Genomic DNA, 15,036 nt, shown 5'->3' with positions numbered 1-15,036 from the left:
ACAGATGATTCATATTCTAGTTTGGGTATTAAAATGGTATGAAATAAAATACAGATGGAGTAGGTACAGTCAGCAATCGAAAATGGATAAGCGGTTTGATGCTTACCTTTTTCCAGGCCCCGCGAATTTACATAACATGCTACCACAAAAATGATCATAGTTTATGTTATTTTTAATTTAAAAGCCAATAATATTTAGCGACTCAATTGATTTTGTACCATATTTGTAAATTTGGTAAGGTTGAATATGTACATTTATGTGGTCGCTATGTGCACTAGCCTGGAAAAGGGTTAAAATGGTCTGCACACAACTCTACTGCCTACGTCAGGGGTGAGCTCTTTTATGCTGCGACTCTTTGTCGTAATTTTTATAACTTAAACGAAAATACGCGTGCAGTCCTAGATACGTAATGTAGGCGACCCAAGTGTACCGTGCTAAAACACAGTTTGGAAACCCTGGCCAACTTAATGAGAGCGGTGTAGATCATTCGAACTAAGCTATTTTGCGTTCATCATCAGCATCACAATCAACCGCTTTTAACGCTGACTGTACGACGGTAAAAAGTAGAAAATAATGACTAACACTTTTCGTAACTGTCACATTTTTGACGAATAAATACTTGAACATGGCAACATCATTAATGTTTTCTTTTAGTTCCTCTTTCATCCGAGATCTACTCCTTATTCACAGTCTAATAACGCCTTATTATAAAAAACCTTAATTGAGGTTTGATCGGTCTGTTACTTAGCAGACTGATTAGCTTAATAGACGTTGTCAAGAAGTATGATGTCATAATACACTGCTAGCAGTTGCTAGTTGTTGAGCTGCTGATAGACCGATTAACGCGTTATGTTGGCCAAACCTTGACAAATCAAAGCACAAAATGCTAATCGATAATAAAAAAAATTGACAAAGCAGTACAGCAAAATTTATCAGAAAAAAATAAAAAGCGGAATGTTTGTTTTCACGGCCGTTTCCGATTCGCATGTTTATGTTGTGCAATAAACCATAATATGTTAATCATCCTAATTTTTTTCATATTTATTGTTAATTTATTGGTTGCTAATAGAGGATTTTTTAACTACAAATTCCTAAAAAAAAATTTTTCCCAAGTTTTTTTTTTTAATCTTTGCGTAGCCCTGCCTTCACTATAAATATCTTCGGTATGTTTTTTGCTCTTGTCAAAAGTCAGCTGTTCAAACTGTGGCGGCCATTTTGGACTTAGCAGGGCGAAAAGGAGGTCTACGGTCCTCTAACTTTAGCAGAGCTGATCGACTGATTAGCGCTAACAGACGTTTATGAATCATGTTTTTTAGCATCGGGCCTTCAAGGAGCCTTCAAGGAGCTCTAACTTTTTATGAATAAGGCTGTAAATGATTATTAACATTAAATGCTTAAATAAGAATTTGTAACCTTATACAACGCATAAGTACTATTTCACTATGACACATGGATTTGTGAGTTTTATTTTGGTATTGGTTTGGTATGACACAAAGCTTAGGTGCGAGAATTATCAAGTTTGTTACATAGCAGGGCATTATAGTGCAGAATAGAGTTGTAACCCGGGATTCAACTGATTATCGTTATTTTTCGCAATATTGTGGACATGACACGCAATATTGAAAGGTTAATTAATTCTTGAAATTATACTTGAATTCCTGAACATAACAACAATTTACACATCCTTTCATAATAATTACCTAAGTAAAGTGTTAATAAAAGTAGCAGTTATCACTTCAACCATTTCCAACTCAGCAGAAAACTCAACTTCAATGAGATTGTTCATAAGAATATATTGAAGTATTAATGAACAACTTGTTTCTGAGCACCCTCCTGTAGGGCTACTCCGAAACTCGAAACTCGAAGTTCGTGTCGTGCGGTCCCCTCTCGCTCTCGTATTAAATAGTATAAGTGTCAGAGGGACCGCACGACACGAACTTCGAGTTTCGAGTTTCGGTGTAGCCCTGCTGCTCCTCCTTTTTCGTTTCTTCTCTCTCATTAATTCAGCATCCCTGTTTCCTCTCAGAGACCTCCCTCTCTTCTCACTTGCAGCCTTCTTCTTAGCCTGCTCGGCCTGTGTTTTTTTTTGTACTTGGCGCGAGCCAAATCTCTGTTTCCCTCGGGTCTTCTTACTATTCTCGCAGTGCCACAAGCCACAAGGTAGAAATCGTCAAAATTTGGTTTACATAAAAATGGAACAAATTCCAGACGATACGCTAGTCCGGCCTAAACCAAAGACAACGCACCGCCCTCTTACATGTACAATTAAGGAACTGAAAATAACTAAAAAATAACAGCTAACTTAGAAATAGAAACCACCAACTGCCCACAAAAAATAACAATCTAAAGAAAAGTTGTTGGCGTTGGAATAGGAAAAGACTGATCACAAAGAAATAGAAAAAAACATATTTATAAGAAATCTTTGCGTTATTAAACTTATTTATTTACAAGGAATTAAAATTAAATCTCAGGTAAGAAAATAATTAGTTTTGAAGTCATGTCCTTATTATTGCGAACAATACAATGCAACTCATCCGTCCGATCCCTGGTTACAAGTGATCAATGGCGGTGTGCCGCAAGGAGCATGATATTTCTCGCACCCTGAATGACTGAGTGAGACGCACTGTTTTAACGGTGCATTTGCAATCCTGCACTGTAACGCCACTCACGGTATGTTTGGACAGATTTGACAGCTCATTCCCACAAAGCGCTTATAAAGGGAGCAAGCAAGGTATCCCCTTTGCCAAAACACATGATCACCGTGGTCTTGAAACAATGAAATTACCTTTTCACATTAAAATAATATAAAGATAGTAGTTTAGGGTTCCTTTAAATCATTACTAGTTTGTATGTCATTCATTTTATTTGGGAACTGTTGTGCTCTGCTTGCTAACTGTAGCTCTGAGAATGAACTCGTGAGTTTGAAACGGGTGTGGTGTTTATGAAAGTTTTCGACTTATGTGGAAGAGTAGTAAGGTGGCTTCTGCATGAAAACACACGTGTCGTAGAAGTAGCTATAGCACGAGTGGTGGCAAAGTAGGAAGGGTAGAGAGTTGTAGTTGATTCAAACGTAATGTTTGATATAAGCAACGACACTACTCGAGGAATAATAGAAAAAGTATAGGTCACGGACAATCTAAAGTCACAAGTGCTTTCTGGTCATTTCAGTCGGGCATTGATTTTAGTTCAGCTTTAATTGAGCTTCATCTACAGTACCTGAGATTTACGCTACTTGGGCGGCGACCGACCATTCGTGATTGTAGGGCTGTCTTTCCACGACCTCCCCTTCGCTTTTGTCGTGACTTTTTTCCTCACCACCCTCTTCTCCGTATACTCTTCATCAGACAACAACTTTTTCTTCCGCTTTATCTTCTTGTCTTCAATAACGAAAGAGTCATCGAACATATCAGCGCTCGAGTTCGAAATTTCCGACTTCTTGAGAGGTTTCTTTTCGCCTATGATCTCGCAAATCGGACTATCAAATGACACTTGTCGGGGGCTGCGTCTGGATTTGCTTGTCGAGGTTTGTGTCGCTGTGTTCACGTGGTTTTTCTTGACAGGCGGCGTTGCTTTTGGTGTTAACTTGGTCTTCTTCTTAACCACAAGAGAGGGCTCGAGAGATTTCCTCTTGGGTTTTCTAACTTTAGTAGCTTTGGGTGGTTCTGGTTCTTCATTTTCATCATCTTCCAGTTCTTCTTGTACTTTAGGTTTCCTTCCCTTTTTGGCCGGTTTCGGTGCATCTCCGTTTTCTTTTGGCGACTTTTTTGGGACTTCCTCTTCACTCTCATCAACGACAACTCGAGTCGCTGTTTTGGTTTTCTTCTGGCTTGTGAAGACGAGCTTGCTGCTTTTAGTGACGCCTTCGCTCTTGAGAAAGCTCTCAAATATCTGTCTGCATTTTGCGTAGTCTGGCACTTCTTTGGGCTTCAACGTGTTTATATAGTCAAAGAATTTTATTAGGGCCTCTGAAAAAACAGAAAGGCATAATTATTTTTCTACTTTCAATATATTTCGGAATAGGTTTGGCGGTTTGTGGTAAGAATTCTGGTGGGGAGGACTCGAAATTTGCTCATTTACATCGCGTGGTTTTTAGAGATTGGCCAAAGTTTCATAATTAACAAAGATTTTAAAAATATATATTTTTAAAGGATCAGAGCAAATTGGTAGCAGTAGTCGAACAGAGAGACATACGAGCGATCTTATTTGGGTTTTGTTTTGTCTATTCAGGTCATCATCATCATATCAGCCGTATACCGTTACCTTAATGTTGATGTTCTGTTGTTGACAACAAACGAAAAATGGGCATAGACAAAGGTTTCCACTCTATGGCGAACATTGAGTAGGCAGCAGAGTGGGGCCCAGCGTTGGTAGCGCGCTGCTGGCGCAAACTACCAACTGCCTACCCTGAAGTCGTCCCAATGCACGCTAATGCAATTCCACTTACCAGGTGCTCCGGGGCAGTGTTTGGTGACGCTGGTCTTGACGCTCTTCATGAAAGCTTCCTTCATGTCCTGGACGGCCTTGGGCTGTTTCAGGACCTTCTCCCAGGGCAGGTCCCCCGCCAGCCACTGCAGCATGTTGTAGCCGAGGATCTCCAGGTCGCCGCGCATTGTGGCCACTGGGGTCAGAACACCATGAGTAAGGCTCCGGTCTCCACCAGAGATGTGCGAGGAATGTGTTTTTCATGAACCAATAGAAACGCTTCGCTCACCTCGCCTCGCTCCGCTCAGCTGTTTCCACCAGAAATCTGCTGTTCGAGGATAGGTAAAGCGTTTCTATTGGTTCATGAAAAACGCACATTTCTGGTGGAAACGTACCCTCAAACTAGTGGGGTGTGTCAGTTAATGTCATCATCGTCATCTACGCGTATCCGGCCCACTACTGGGTACAGGCCTCCTCTGAGAGAGAGGGCTTGAGCCTGCTCTGCAAGTCCATTGCGTATTGGAAACTTCACGAACACTATTGCATTTCCTCGCAGTTGTGCAGGTTTCCTCAAATCAAACCGCACGGGTACCAAGACTTCATTACGACGGCGGTTATTGTACGACCTATTATTGTCCACCCAGACCTGATAATTCATGCTCTGATGTAATTTGCCATAAGAGCATGAATTATCAGGTCGCTTAGAATTTGAAGAACAGTTAAGTAGTTCATTACTGGGGATTTTTGAGCCGTTCACGAATTTGAATGGGTCCCAACTTCTAAGTAACTTAACAGATTTCTAGTACTTGCTTTACTTTTTGTTAAAAGTTTTTTTGAAGCACTCTGTTATTAGATTTTTTTTATGAGAAAATTAACAATAATAACTTGCCTCCTAGATGTGCGTCTCTGCTAGTGTACTCGATGGTCCCGTTGTGAGCACACTTGGGGTCAGGTTTGAACTCCTTATCATTGACCCTCGCGGCCAGCCCAAAGTCCACCAGGTAAGCTTGATTCTCGGAGCCCTTTTTGAGCCCCATGAGGATGTTAGCGCCCTTTAGGTCAGCATGCACATAGCCTTTGCTGTGGATGTACTCCAACACATCTAGCTGTAAAAAAAAGGTTTAGGGTACAGCCAACAACTTTGATTCCGAGGGCACAGAAATTCGTTGTGACAATTTTATTCTAATAGCTGTGACCCTTGCCTGGCTTAGCAAGGCATATTTTGCCAATGGGGACGTAGTTACATGCCATTTACGAGAAGACTGTTCGGAGGAGACTGATTCCGAATGTATTATACAATACTAGCTGTTGCCCGCGACTCCGTCTGCGTAGAAGTATGAAAAATATTTTTCATCACACTTGCTCGTAAGCAGTGTCGTAACATGCTGGCTACCTTGGCTGCAACCCCCCAAATAAAACCCTCGACCTTAATGTGCTTGTCATGAAACCCGTGGTCGGTAAATGAGTCATAGCCAGTACTAATTTTCATGCCATGAAGCCCAAGGTCGGTAAATGAGTCAGTGCCCGTACTGATGGTGCTGCGCGCGCTGCTATACGTACATGGCGTACACATACACACGCGGCTCAGGCACATGCTGAGGGAGGGGGAAGGCGGCGCTGCCAAGAGCACAGCCTAAGGTATCGCCCATATTTGGAACAATTATATTTTTCTTTTACAAATAAAAATTTTACTTGCAAATGTGATGAAAAACATTGTATGTCGCACGGGCGGTACTAGAATTACGAACATCGACTTATTAAAGCCCTCAGTCTTCGACTTCGGGCTTCTAATAGACTCTCGTTCGTAATTCCTTATTTACCGCCCTTAAGACACAATGTACTATTACGTCCTATCTCAATCGAATTACACAAAAAAAAAACATTAAATTCGGTCAAGCCGTTATAAATGAATAAGGTCACAAACATGACACAAGAATTTTATATATTAGAAGATACAGCCTCCAGTTTCCAAGGACAGTAGATAAAAAAAAAACTCCATAGATGACGTCTTGGGCAACTGTTACTTACACATTTATCAGTCAGGATCAGGACCGGATTTAGAGGACGGCATCCAGGCTACAGTAACAGTTCACAAAAATATCCATACTCTGACCAACTTTTCTGATTATTTTTCAAATAGTATTTTTTACCTTGGAGGCCTCCGCTCCTTTAATACCCCAATGCCTAAAGACCTCTAAATCCGGCCCTGACTGCAGTAGGTTAAGTAGCATTTTAGAAATATTTTTTAAGAAAGATACATTTTACATCATCAATAAGAGCTTAAGAGAATAGTACAACTGTTCTAACCATTTGCAAGCCGATCTGGAAGACTGTGGCGGGTGGGAACGACCGGCCATTCTCTTTAAACATATTCCACAGATCTTTCCCATACCGCTCCAGCACCAGGTAACGATATTTCTCACCACGGTACTCGTGCGAACCATTGCCGAAGTACGTGGGCATACCGAGGCTTTGAATCTTCTTGCTTTTCATGTATGACTTTACTGAAAGAGAGATTGCGAATTGAATTGAAAGTGATAGTAAGCCGTGGTGGCCTAGTGAGGCCTATGGTTCCTAAAACAGAGGGTCGTGGGTTCAAACCCCGGCTCGCACCTCTGAGTTTTTCGAAATTCATGTGCGGAATTACATTTGAAATTTACCACGAGCTTTGCGGTGAAGGAAAACATCGTGAGGAAACCTGCACAAACCTGCGAAGAAATTCAATGGTGCGTGTGAAGTTCCCAATCCGCACTGGGCCCGCGTGGGAACTATGGCCCAAGCCCTCTTGTTCTGAGAGGAGGCCTGTGCCCAGCAGTGGGACGTATATAGGCTGGGATGATGATGATGATGATGAGTAAGCTGAGAACTGGACGCCAGGGCGGGCCGCGCCGCTGTAAGCATTTTCTACCCAATCTGTACTAGCTCTGCGTGAGAACTACAGTCCAATAGTATCTTAATTTATACAATAAATATACGACGACCAGATGGCCTAGTGGTTAAAGAACCTGACTACGAAGCTTGAAGTCCCGGGTTCGATTCCCGTGTCGGGGCAGATATTTGTATGAAAAATACGAATGTTTGTTCTCGGGTCTTGGGTGTTTAATATGTATTTAAGTATGTATCTATCTATATAATTATATTTATCCGTTGCTTAGTACCCATAACACAAGCTTTGCTAAGCTTACTTTGGGACTAGGTCAATTGGTGTGAATTGTCCCATGATATTTATTTATTATTTATTATTATAGTCAGGGTCGCCGTCATCGAAACCGATGTGGAGGACTATATCTTAATTTTAGCACAAGTTTTACTCTTTTTACTCTGTGGTGGTACATTTGGAACCAAAATAAATATCTCTTTCTTTAAATTCCTTTTATTCTAAGAGTATTGTGTCCAGCAGTGAAATTTATACCTACAGTGTCTCCAAATTCTGCTTTGACTGAATGCTTCGGTAAAGATTTTCATCAAAATTTTACCATGACTTTACCATCTACTGAAATATTCAGAAATTATTTGAAGATTCCTTGTATAGGCCAACAATGATGTTATTCAATCAGATCGATTAAATTTAATGAGACAGTGTATCTTATGTGGGTCCGCAAATGTTTCCATTTAGTACTTCCATAAAATTTAGTCTAAAATACTCAAAAAATCTATTAATAATGGTTAGTACTTACTGTCATCCATTTTTGCATTTCTAACGTAGAAATGCTTTTCTACAAACAATGGTCCATTCTCATGTGGTTCCTAAAAAAAAGGAAACAAACTTTCACTAAGTGTTATAAAATAACAGAAGCCACATTTTTTTGTTGTTTATGTAACTCAATAGAGTCAGAACCGTTTATGTTTATATAAAAAAAAATACATGGATAGGATGGCAATATTTGATTGTTAAACATGGTCGTTATAATCAGAGTTATACTTTGGTATACAAGATCATGTTGTTACTTTATCTTTGCTCCTTACTAAGTTCTTATACTTCTGAGCAAAAATTTGGTCAAAAATATGTGAACATAACTCTATTGTTAATGGTAGGTATAGAAGCTTGTTCAGATATATTTTTGATCGAATTTTTCCTCAGAAGTATAACAACTCAACTGTACAGTCGAGGTCAAAGTTATCTTTACATTTTAACTACTACCTTGTATAAAATTGTCATGGCATACAGTGACAAGGTACTAAAATGTAAAGATATTTTTGCCCTCGATTGTACTTGTACATTCAATAATGTTGCTATGTGGGTCGATCAACTTTTTCCTGTACCTCATTGCCTTGGTTACGTCCCCTGGACAACTCTTTAAAACCAGGAGTTTCTATAATATGTTTTCTGTGGTTATAATTCATCGAGTATACATTTTTGTCATAGTTACAAGCTCATTATTTTATAGACTATCTCCTAAGCATATTAGTCGCATTTATCAAAGCAGTTTTTTTAAGAAACTCTGTCACTGTTGTCTCTTGGACAACCGGACAGAATAACAAACAAAAAGTTGATTGATCCATAAACAGTTTTTTTTTCTTTAATGGCCGTATAGCAAGACGTATTTTGCGTAGTTTGTGAGGAGAATGTTCGGTTTATGAAATTTTGATCTTGGGGAAGGAACAGACAGGAGACCTAAACCAAATAACATATGTTATGGACGGCACAAAGACCACAAAGACAATTACACTTTTTTTACACAGATTCAGTATAGGTAGTGTGATACTTTTTATTAGTGAGTGAACTTGTGCTTTTTGATGCTACCAGAGCCCTAGCATACTTCGAAGGTTTTGCAACAAATCATGCAGAGGGATACAGCCTGGCCCAACATGACATGATATACAATAGGATCCGCTTTATTGTCTAACTAACGCAATCACAATCGCTTTCACCACTTCTTTCTATCATATGGTATGAGGGTAGATAGAGATGGAGAATGACATCACAAGCACCTGAGCGTTTGACTACGGCCTCTGGTTATACTAAGTGGATGTCATACAAAGCATAGTTTTGGAACACAAGCAACTTCCTATTTTCATTACTTATTTAGTTCAATAAAGAGAAAAAATACAATTTACATGTGTATATATTTAATAAAAAAAAACATTATTGACACAAAACAAACATACTAAAAACTTAAAAACAGAAAAAAAAACTTAGGTATTATGTATAACTAAGTTTTTTTTCTACCTACCTATGTAGGTAGAAAAATTAGTACATAACAACGCTTGAAAGGAGAAATTGACTATCAGTAAATTTTACTGATTCCAAACATGTATATCTCACCATCTTGAAAAAATGTTGCTTAGTCAATTTCTCCTTTCAAGCATCGATTCAATAGTGTTTTGTTATTTAATTTTATAAGAAATTAATAATTTTTGTCTGCTTTTGTTTTTTCTCTACATGTATTGTAGTAATAGTCTCTAACACTATTATGTAAAGAAGACATTGCTCTCTTCAAATGATCATTTTCTATATTGCTATGAACAAATTGTGATAACAAGTCTGCAGCTTGTAAAGCCTCTTCTGCTGTAGGTATTGTTTGTTCCTCGACTTCATCTTCACCATCACTGTCGTGTTGCTCATTAGCTGTAATGTTCTGTACAATATTTTCATCGGTGGGTTCTTCAGCTGTGAGGAGGGCGCTGTCAATGTCAACATAATCGTCCCACATCTCCAGTGCTACTAATGAATCTGAATGTAAGTTTCGCACCCACAAAGACACAGGAATGTTATCTTCATCATCAAATTCATTTTCTGCTGTAACTTCAATAGGTAAACTGTCATAGTTTTTAATTAATCCTGCATGTTTGAAACAGTTGTGAATTGTACTTTGTGGCATTTTATTCCAGGCATCATAAACCATAAGAATTGCATCAAGCACTGTTATTTTTGTAGTAGAGTTGTTTTCATTAGAATCAACGCCATTAATCATTTTAAGCACAAGATTCTTTCTAAAATCGCTCTTGAGTGACCGTATTATTCCTTGGTTCATTGGCTGTAAGACTGATGTTGTACTCGGTGGAAGGAACACCAGTGTTATAGACTTTAAATCAGTAACTTTTGGGTGCGCCGGGCAATCATCAACCAGCAATAAAATCTTTTTCTTCTTCTTCACCAAATTGAGATCCCAATCTCGAAGCCATTTAACAAAAAGTTTTGATGTCATCCAAGCTTTACAGTTGTTCGCATAATCAACAGGCCACGATTTAACACTGCTAAAATAACTTGGTTTTTGAGATTTTCCAATAATAAGTAATTTTTTTTTCTCTTTGCCACTCAGATTCACTGCTACCATGATGGTTATTCGATCTTCTGACATCTCACCACCACTACAATTCTCACCTTTAAATTGTGAAGTTCTGTCCGGCATTAATTTGTAAAACAAACCAGTTTCACCAGCATTGAAAATGTCATCATCAGAAAACTGTCCTCGTAGATTTGGCCACACAGTCGTCAACCAGTTTGTTGTAGAACTTTGATCAATGGAAGAGGATTCACTGACATTTTTTCCCGCTACAATGTTATGTCGAACTTTGAAGCGACTTATCCAGCTCACAGAGCAATTGAAGTTAAGGATACCAAAACGTGAAGCAAAAAGGTTTGCCTTTTCCTGTAACACAGGACCAGTAATAGGTATTCCTTTCTTTCTCGTGATTTTAAACCACTGAAGTAAAGCTTGATCAACATTGTCCAGTCGTGATTTTCGAATTCTCTTTTGTTTCAAAACATTTGAATTGAGTGATTCTAGAATCTGTTTCTTGTTTTTAAAAATCGTTGATATTGTCGAATGACCAACCCCAAATTCCTTTGCGAGAGACGAGTTTGATTCTCCATTTTCTAGCCTGCATATAATTGCACCTTTATCTTCAATAGTAAATGCTTTACGACGTTGAAATTTCATTTGTATACAAATCACTAACAATGCGTAACCTTGAACTGTCAACTTTACTCGCCCGACCGCCACAGGTTACTCAGTGGGTACGTTGCACTAAACATCCGCAACGATCGTAACGCCCTCTATATCGTTCCACCTAAAGGTGCGGCCACATGCAGTCGCTCGTTTGCAGCGATAAACCTGATAAACTCCTCCTCGATAAACCTCTCGTGACCCCATTTTGAATGCGATTTTGAATTTTCCGCGACTCAAAAAAAGTATCGTCAAGTCGCCGCATGCGGGAATGATTATGGTCTTGGAAGCTGAATTCTTAATCTCATTTAGTAACAGTCGTGGCAGTGTGGTACAAATAAAAGAAATTGCAGTGAATGAAAAATAAAATGTGTTTGCCGAAATTGAAGGTTTTTTTTCCAACGATAAAGCTTAACATTTTCAATAAGATTGGATTTGGAGTCTTTGTATTTTTTATTTCAACTCCAAATTTTGTTACTTTTACGGTCATCCCGTAAAATCCATATCGAAAATACACACTGAAACATAGATGCACAGAAAAACCAGAAAAAGAGACGAGCGCTGGACTTTGACGATTAACTTTTTTCATCGTTTTTATATAAACGCAACCATAAATTTACGGGAATCCATGTTGAATTAAAGTTTACCTACTTCAATCTGTGCGAAATATTTACTCTCACAGCAAGTTTTCACCGTACGGCCATATTGCGAGCATACAGACTAATACAGCATCCGAAAAAATCGAAGTTCGTGTCGTGATCCCTCCTCTCTCGTATTAAATAGTATGTGTCAGTCGAGTTTCAGTAGTAGCCTAGCAGTACTCCGAAGGAAATCGTACCGATTAACAGCAGGGCTACTACGAAACTCGAAGTTCGTGTCATGCGGTCCCTCTGACACTTAGACTATTTAATACGAGAGCGAGAGGGACGGTACAATACTTCGAGTTTTAGCCCTGCTGAGGGACCGCAGGACACGAACTTCGAGTTTCGTAGTAGCCCTGCTACGCTCAAAACGTGCGGCCTTTTTTCGTTAGTGGAACGGCAATTTCAGCGGTCGTGGGCGTAGGCGTTGCGGCCGTTAAGTGGAACGTGTCCAGTGTCTCGAACTCTCTCTATCAAAACTATGGTGTTGCTGGTCTAAAAATACAGTAAATGGTAGAATATTACGGTAGAAGAAAAAAAATCGCCTATTCCCGGGTGCGGTTGGTGTACGACCCAATGTTTGTCGACCTGAAATGAACTGCGCGATTTGATAATTGAAACCCTTAGGCCTTATGGCAATTACATGAGGGTTTGAACGTCGAGCAATTTTTATCGTGGATCAACGCGGGTCGTACTTTTTAACCGCACGTCATGATAAAATTGTAATATTTAACTAAATCAAGTGTTGCCATTATAGAAAATGACACTGATGAAGTTACGGTAGAATGTGGCACTAATAACATGTCTATGGTAGGTGGTAGATCTAGAAAAATATGGTAGGTCTACCGTAATTACGGCGTGGTTGAAGACACTGTGGGACTACTCCGAAGTTCGAATCGCACCGTACCGAACGACATCAACTTCGAATTTCGTAGTAGCCCTGCTGGTCACTGGAAATCAAGAAGGCAAAAACGAGCCACGCGACATGCGCGCGCCGAACGTTGTCGCGGGGAAAGGGATGGGGAAGGTCACGCACGACCGCCAATACAAAAATGATTCTCTCCTTAGTTCCTGTTTGTTCTAATTACTATTTTTTTTTTATAAAATGACGTGATTGACCCCTATCTCACCTGACATTAAGTGCAGATGAGGCCAAAGGTGTATCTCACTGGTTCAGTAACAGCCTATTCGCTCTAACCTTGAAGAGCCCTAAATAACAAACGAAAACAACACTAAACTAAATCGACATGACGCTAGCTCTGAATCTATAGACATAGCCAAAGAAAAAAAAGGTGCTAAAAATCTTGTGGATACTAGCTTTTGCCTGCGGCTTTGCTTGCGCAGAATTAATATGTAGTTTAATTTTTTGAATCCCACAGGAACCATACATTATTTCGAGAAAAAAGTAGTTTATATGTTAATTCAGGGTATAAATTACCTGTATGCCAAATTTCATGCAGATTCTCTCAATAGTTTTTGCGTGAAAGAGTAACAAACATCCATCCATACAAACTTTCGCATTTTACAAAATTAGTAGTCTTAATACACCGATTCTACTGTAGTTGCCTTATTTATATGCCCAAGTTCCCTGACTAGATGCTGTTAATATGGTATTATTACTCATCCAGATTATTACTACTATTACAAACAATTAACTGGAATTAGTAATCCATATTATCCTCCTAAGGCCCATGTCAAATTTTGTTCTGTGAACTTTAAACTTTATGACACTTACAAGTGAGTTTGAAGTCACATTGCAATAAGATAAGGCCTATATGTATAAGACACTGGGCTATAGGTTATAAGTTGAGTCATTTTGATATGTTTATAAGACTGAGAATCAAAATACCCATTTTACTAAATGAACAGAATAACACTTTACACAAGCCTATTCTTAACTATGTGCAAGTACCAAATAAACGTTTCATCTGTCTATCTAGATCTGGCAAATAAAATGGAAATCTGGGATTTTACTATTTACTAAAATCCTATAGGAAATCCTGAATTTATGTTGTCTTCATTATGTTTTAAGAACACCTATGTAAAATTTTGAATACCTAGTGGTAGAGATTTTGGAATACATGCATATATCCCAATCTCAGGAAATAATGGCGTAAACCCTGTATTTCCAGGAGTTGATTTAAATCCATCCAACATCCAAAAAAACGTTGGAGTAACAAACGCACATAAACACACAAACCTTTGCATTTGTAATATTAGTAGGATTAGTAAGATGAATAGAAAATGCGAACATTAAAATTCAGTACGTAATTGGACACTACTTACAATTTTAACCACAAAAGGATAGTTGGACCCTTTTGGCGTACTCTCATGGTCGCAGGCTGAATAGATCTCTCCAAAACCCCCGACGCCTATGGAAGGTCCGATGCGCCATTTCTTTTTCATCGTAGTATCGTGTATCACCTCACCAGTGGCGATAGGAGCAGGCATTTTGTACCCATTAGCCTTTTTCTTCGGCGCAACCGCTTTTTTACCTCTCCCGGTCATTTTGTAGTTAGACTCAAACAATTACAGGGTTTAAAACGCGAACAGAAATATTATAATTATATTACATAATTTAAATCATTTTGTCTTAAAGACTACACGAATAAAATCAGAAATTAACGCAACCAAAATAGCGTCGTTTTCGTTTGTTGACTTGACTTGACTTCAGATGTCATGTCATGCATGTCGCATGTCAGATAGTCAGTTAACCGCCATTTTGCTGGTTAAGGATGTACAAAATAACCGGTTTTTAGTAGTTAGTATCGGTTCATTATCGTTAGACAGGAAAATGGTGGCATACATTAAAAAAAAAATCTATTTAGTCTATTTTTTATTTTTATGTACAGGAAGTACCCTATTATTAATTTATCGGCATGATTAAACAAGTACTGGTTAAATTACAGTGTTCTATATTATAGTACTGTGCTGAGAACTAGAATTTTTCGTAATGGCTACGGAACCCTATCCTGGGCGTGTAAATCTGTTTAAAAAAAATATACCTCGTTGAGTTTCTTGCCGGAATCTTCACAACAGAGGTTTTTCTGAACCGGTGGTAGATTTTTTTTGACATTCATAAG

General features: G+C 38.8%; 1 protein-coding gene across 1 annotated transcript; it reads right to left on the bottom strand.

The window, feature by feature from the left end:
• Positions 1 to 1,524: 1,524 nt before the first annotated feature.
• On the bottom strand, positions 1,525 to 14,635 carry LOC141440803 (serine/threonine-protein kinase VRK1-like). The gene is made up of 6 exons (XM_074105348.1): positions 14,240 to 14,635; positions 8,100 to 8,169; positions 6,730 to 6,926; positions 5,312 to 5,528; positions 4,445 to 4,618; positions 1,525 to 3,965 (listed from the first exon to the last, which is right to left on the bottom strand). The coding sequence occupies exons 1-6, from the start codon at positions 14,459 to 14,461 to the stop codon at positions 3,229 to 3,231; spliced, it is 1,617 nt and encodes a 538-aa protein (XP_073961449.1). The 5' UTR covers positions 14,462 to 14,635; the 3' UTR covers positions 1,525 to 3,228.
• Between the last annotated feature and the right edge of the window lie 401 nt (positions 14,636 to 15,036).

Source organism: Choristoneura fumiferana, chromosome 23 (genome assembly GCF_025370935.1).
Source record: "Choristoneura fumiferana chromosome 23, NRCan_CFum_1, whole genome shotgun sequence".
NCBI classification, from domain to species: domain Eukaryota; kingdom Metazoa; phylum Arthropoda; class Insecta; order Lepidoptera; family Tortricidae; genus Choristoneura; species Choristoneura fumiferana.
The sequence above is the reverse complement of the archived record's forward strand: the minus strand, read 5'-3'. Positions and strand labels throughout refer to the sequence as shown.

What these genes read in the sequence shown, in the direction of transcription:
- LOC141440803 (XM_074105348.1), bottom strand. Translation starts at nt 14,461, where the DNA reads ATGACCGGGAGAGGTAAAAAAGCGGTTGCGCCGAAGAAAAAGGCTAAT. An exon ending in ATCCTTTTGTGGTTAAAATT is followed by an intron (nt 8,170 to 14,239) that starts GTAAGTAGTGTC and finishes CCTTTTTTTTAG; the next exon opens with GAACCACATGAGAATGGACC. An exon ending in CAGAGACGCACATCTAGGAG is followed by an intron (nt 4,619 to 5,311) that starts GCAAGTTATTAT and finishes TTCTGACCCCAG; the next exon opens with TGGCCACAATGCGCGGCGAC.